Raw genomic sequence first — 6,000 nt, forward strand, 5'->3', positions numbered from 1 at the left:
CAAACAACACAATGTATCAGAGGACTGAGGGAGTCCAGTGCTGTACGTGACAGGGACAGCTGTGAGCTCCAGCCATTGTTCCAGAAGAGAGGACTTACAGCCATGACTGAGCCTCCTCGGCCTGCCGTAAAACCCCCACCTCCCTCCTCCTCCTCCTCAGGGCCGCACAAACCCACTCTGTGATTGCACACTGAAGCCCTAAAGGAGGCTTATATGTACACACACACACACACACACTTACACCCAGTCAGCATTGTGCTGCTGCGCCTCTGCGGAAGAGGCGAGGTTTAGCAGGAAGAAAAATGGTTGCACCCTTCGCCACCCCATCCCTCTTCCTGTGTCCTTTTAAATGAATGCCTCAGCAGGAACTCGTCGATATATGGGCCACATGTAGACTGGAGGCACCGTGTGGCGTCACTCTTAACGAATGCGATCATCTGCGAAGTCTCACCTGCGCGTATTTAGATGTTTTTGGGGTTGTTCATACAGAAATGACTACCGTCTGAGGTCACACACACCGAAGCAGGCAAGCTGATGACAGCTGTATGCTATTGATAGCCGGTGGAAATTGTTGCTCTCAGTTAGGAAGAGGCTTTATCAGCTATGTATGGTCTGTGGCGACCATTGTCTGTAGTGCTGCTCTTTAGGCTGGCCGCTCTCTGTGCACCCCCCCCCCCACCCCCCCACCTGCATGAACCGCTGAGCCAATAATAGCCGGGCAGACCAAGCTGGTCGCTCTAAGAGGTTTTGGACCAGGCTGCTGACTTGTCAGGAGAGGAATGTGGAACTCAGACGGAGCAAATACTGGAGTTTGTGTGTTATACGTCAAGACAAAGTCAGTGGTCAATAAACTCGGCATACAGTCATATACTACAAGCGTTTCATCACTGTCTGATGCATTTGCTGCGGATTCGGCGGCATAAACGACTCTCACTTGAGCCCCGGACACCGTGCACTCGTGTTGATGTGTGGCCGTTAGCGCCACTCCCGCTAAGTATTCGTCATCACTAAACAGCCTGGGGTCCAGGTGGGGGTGACTAAAGCCGAACAAAAGTAATAATGTTTTTTTTTGTTTTTTTTTTAATGCAATAGGTCTCATCGTCGTCTCATCTGCTCCCAGCAGAGAGAGTGCTCAGGCCGACGGGGAGCATACGTTATGTATTTGAGTTATTTTCCCATTATGTTTTCCATTAGTGCAGAGATGCATCTTGCTGGCGTTTGTTTGGGAAGTGATTTGTTTGGGAAGCCGTCACCACTCAGAGTAATCAATAACCTTTTAGCTACTCAGATTAATGAGAGGCAAATGTGCCTCCTCCCGTCTCCTTTACCGTTATTACGCTGTAGCAATTAAGCGAGACCCCGGCAGGGTAGAAAAGTGCATTTGACATTCATGATGGATGACCAAACAACTAAAGAGCAGCAATGGTACTGCAATATTTGAATTTGTCTGCATCAGGATAGCTAAACTGAACTTCAGCTTTTTGTTACAACAGTAACTTGAGAGCATGTTTCAGTCATAAAGTTTCACTGACTAAGTTATGTATTGAATTTAACTTTGGGTTCCCACATTGTCCTGAAAACTCTGGAATTTGATTTGATCTTTTCACAAGTCATGATAAGTATGGAGAATAAAAATTGGTTATGAAGAACAATTTTGAAATAAAAGACCGTATAATGCCTTTTATATCTGAAAGAAAAAAAATCTAAATGTCTGAGAAAAAAAGGGTTTTACATCGATATATATGGATACAAATTAAATATACATTGTTAATTTAATTTGCCAGGTTGCAATTTCAATTTTTTACTCAAGTAAGAGTAAAACAAGTATTGGGTTAAAAATGGGCTACTCAAGTAATGAGTTACATAATATTCGATTTCATTTGTGGTAAACTATGCAATCAGATGGATAAAAATACATAAAGTTATGTTCAAATCTATATCTGAAAAAAAATTGTACAAATAACATTATTACAGGACAGTTTATTTGGGCAGACCAAACAAACATTTGCAAATCACATTGTTTTACAACATAAAGATTAAAAACCAATACTTAAAGTAGGTAATGTAGATATTATTTGAACAGCTACACTAAATACTGCATATTGACTCGACCTCCAAATGATTAAGCAGATAGAAAATAACATGAGAACAACGCAGCTTGTGTAAAAAACAAGAAGGTTCACTTTACCATAAACCAAAAGATGCAAAAGATGTCTGGTGCATCTTTAGTTAAAACATATTTATTCTTCATTTAGGGCAGTGCTTTCAGTCAGCTAGAGCAGCCAGCAATTGTACTCAAACAGTATATTTGCTTCTAAATAGAACTACTCCTGAGAACCTGGTCATCTAATGATGAAAAAGCAAAGTGACATTAAATGGTTTAATCTTTTGAAAAAAATAAAAATAAATAAATAAATAGAACTACTCCAACAAAAGTAAAACATACAGTGTAGTAAAATGTACTGCTAGATTACTCAATGTTACTCAAGTAAATGTACACGTAGTTACTATTGGTCCCTCTCCATTATTTTTGTGAAATGAATGCATTACTGATCATGAAGTACAATGATTTAAAGGATCTGTATTTTTTTTTAGTACAATGGAGTCCAGATATTTGTTTTTAATTATAAATTCTAACAGAAATAGGCTTGCCCATATGCGAAAAGACTAATGGTATAGATGTTTATTATACAGCCAAAATGTTGTTTCATGATTTGTTCCCAAAAAACAATCTTAACTAAGTACATGTGTGCCACTCAGATGTCCGTGATGCTGTTGAAACTGTCTAAAATGCTGAAAATTGTGTGGATAGAATGGATTTTTTAAATGTAAAATTCATATAATCCCTGCAAACTGATCGATCTTTCGCCTCCACAGCTGATCGGCTCAATCATCGGCCGTCAGGGTACCAAAATCAACGAAATCCGGCAGGTGTCAGGAGCTCAGATTAAAATTGGCAGTCAGCTGGATGGAACAAGCGACCGCCACGTTACCATCACAGGAACACCAGTCAGCATCAACCTGGCCCAGTATCTCATTACCTCCTGGTAAGACCCGGCGACACATTAGCCAATCTAATGAGATGCTGTAATACATTGGTTTGAGAGGGTCAAAAGCCATACTTAAAGTTATGATGAGTAGTCGCCTCCTGCTGCTGGTAATGTTCCTAAAGGCAATGAAGAAAAACAACATACAGTGCAGAATTACTGAATAATTAAACATTTCTGCACATATTTAGCTGATACAAAATAGTTGTGAATTGCCGTGAATTGATTTGTTCATTAAAAGAAAAGTCAATAAGATGCAAAAGAGAAAAGAGAAGAAATATAATAGATTTTTTTTTCCCCCTCACTGTGACATTAAATCAAACTAAAATTGTGTTTTGGATCAGTTAGGATTAATTAACTTATTTCTGTTTGCTAAATGCTGAAATAATGAGCAAAAGATTTCTTTAAGAAATGTTTTTGTTTTTCTCTTCACATTCAGAAGTTTATTCTCTAGGTTTTTGGGTGAAGTTGCATTTTGAAATGCGTGACTTGGGTCAAACATTTTGGGGATCCTTTCAGAAGCTCCTCACAGTAGTTTGCAGGAATGTTCCTTCTGACAAAGAAGGTGTAAATGGGTCAGGATTGTAGACCGTCTTGCTCACAGACCACTTTTCAACTCTGCACTCAATTTTTTTTCCATGGGACTGAGATCAGGAATTTGTGATGGTCATTCACTTTGATGCTCTTAAGCCTTTGCAGTTCATTGTTACAAAGTGTTATGCTTAAGGTCAGTTAGAAGAATTTTGGAGTAACAACGTTTTCCTCACTGAGTGGCGTTTCAGTCCATTTCAGACCAGGGGCCTCATGCATAAAAGTGTGCACAGCTTTCCAACTGAAAGTTAGAAATTCTGAAACTTCTGTTGCACTGTTAGATGTGTAGAACTGTGTGTATACATGTCACCAGACACACTGTGTTATTAAATTCTCTTGTTGTGTGGGAAATAATGCCTAAGTTCATTTGTATCTTGGACCGTCCTGTACCCACCCCTAAATAGAAATGCAGATCAGTATAAATATAAGGAAGGTCACCCACCACTTGTCCAAATAATCATGGCAATGGACCTGTCACAGATACACTTCGCGAGCTATTTGTAATGAATGTACAGCAAGCCAACAGTCTATTGAGTAACTTACCCCAATGTGGAAGCTTAGCCCCACCCCCAGACAAATTTTGAAAAATGGCATCGAAGTGGGGACAGTGGTCAGGACAAGGGAAAGTGATACTGTATATTGAAACAAAGTGATCAGGGCAACACCGACGGTTTCGTCACAGATTGGTCTTTTGAGGTGGATTCTTCACCCCCCTCGTCAGCGGAGGTTAAGGGAAGCTTTGTGGAGCCCAACAGGCCTGACTATTATCAGTTCAAGCTGCTGGCTCGAGACACTCCCTCAGCAATTCTCGAAGACATCACTCCAGAGGCAGTGGAGGACAGGATGGGGGCAGTTTCTGTGAAGTAAAGTGGTCGTTGATTATTATTATTATTATTATTATTATTAATAATTCTCCATGTTAAACATGTGACAGCACTGTAAATGGGAATAGACTGAGTAAAAATATGACTGAAATTAGCTTTTTTTTATTGCTTTGCTCTTACAAAACTGTAGCTTATTTTTCATGTGAAACTTATTTCTGTTAATAAAAACTGAGAATGCAAAGCGATATGTACTGTGGGTAAGATTGTGGTAACATACTGACTGCTCTGATAAACTCATAGACAAAAAAGCTACTCCTTTAAAGAAATGCTAAATATAAAGGTCTAGAAGTCTCCTGCTTTTCGTGTTGTAAAATATTGATTTTCATCACACAGACACAAGTAAAATCTTAAAAGCTTATGGAGGCTTTCCATTGTTCACTCTTTATTTATGCAAGACTTCTACCAAGATCCTGTAAACCAATGCTGATATTTTAGAAATTGTCTTTTAATATTTTTTTACACAATCTTCAGCAGTTTAATCCTCTTATTCATTGTCCTTTCTTCACGTCTCTTTATTCATACCATCCCAGTTTAGAGACAGCCAAATCCACGGCCCAGGCAGCCACCATGGGCTCTCCGGTCGACCTAAACATGGCCTTCACCCAGCCCACCTCCCCCACCGCCTCTCCTGCACCCACCCTGGCCACCATGGGTACGCTGACCCCCGCTCACATGCTGGGCACCCCATACGGCGCCATGCCGCTCTCTGGGCTCCTGGGGATGAAATCCGTCCCCTTTCTGACTCTTTCCAGCCCCGCCCCCACTGTGGCCGCCACCGCGGCACCCTCCCACGCCACTCTTGCCGCCTACACCGCCAAGATCTCCTCAGCAAACTGCATCAAAAAGCCAGAAAGACAGAAGTTTGCTCCTTATTGACGAGAGTCGGCTGGAAGACAGCTGCGTTGCTCCTCTGCAGAAGAGATGTAGCCATATTCACCCGAAGAGATGCTTCTGATTTTAACTCCACGATGCAGCAACAAGAGCAGTGGCGGACGCCATTAAATGTTTATTTACTATTGTAGATAATTTATCATTTTCTCATGAATTTATTGACTGCTTTCATCATCACATCATTAGTGTTATTGATCGTTTTGGGAAGAAAAAAAACAAACTCACCTGAGAGACACATGTTTAATAGGTTGACATGTGTACCTCAATTATAATTCAGTTAAGTATTTATTCTTCAAAAAAATTTGTAAATTGTAATCAGGATCAATTCTCTGTCTACTGTTTGACGCTTTTATACAATGTCTGTTTGCCTCGAGAAGTTTTACAAAAAAAAAAAAAAAAAACACATTTGTAAATGTCCCAGGGGTGTCTTCTTTTTTAAAATTTAATTTTTCTGCTATGGTACTGTTCTTTATTTCAGTGTTATGTCTATTTTGTTTGATTTCACTTTGAACGTAAAACCTGGTTAATCTTTATTTATTAGTATTGTTTCATTTATTAAAAATCTTTTTTTTTTTTCTGAAATGTGA

The 6,000-nt window shown here is 40.0% G+C and overlaps 1 protein-coding gene across 1 annotated transcript in view; it reads left to right on the forward strand.

Moving 5' to 3' along the window:
* LOC105926068 (poly(rC)-binding protein 4) overlaps positions 1–6,000 on the forward strand; it is a 62,896-nt gene extending 56,896 nt beyond the window's left edge. The window contains exons 13-14 of the mRNA XM_036132773.1: positions 2,878–3,047; positions 5,053–6,000. Coding sequence (XP_035988666.1) covers positions 2,878–3,047; positions 5,053–5,398 — 516 coding nt within the window. The 3' untranslated portion in view covers positions 5,399–6,000. The remainder of the gene's footprint in view (positions 1–2,877; positions 3,048–5,052) is intronic.

Source organism: Fundulus heteroclitus, unplaced genomic scaffold, assembly GCF_011125445.2.
Source record: "Fundulus heteroclitus isolate FHET01 unplaced genomic scaffold, MU-UCD_Fhet_4.1 scaffold_54, whole genome shotgun sequence".
Lineage (NCBI taxonomy): Eukaryota > Metazoa > Chordata > Actinopteri > Cyprinodontiformes > Fundulidae > Fundulus > Fundulus heteroclitus.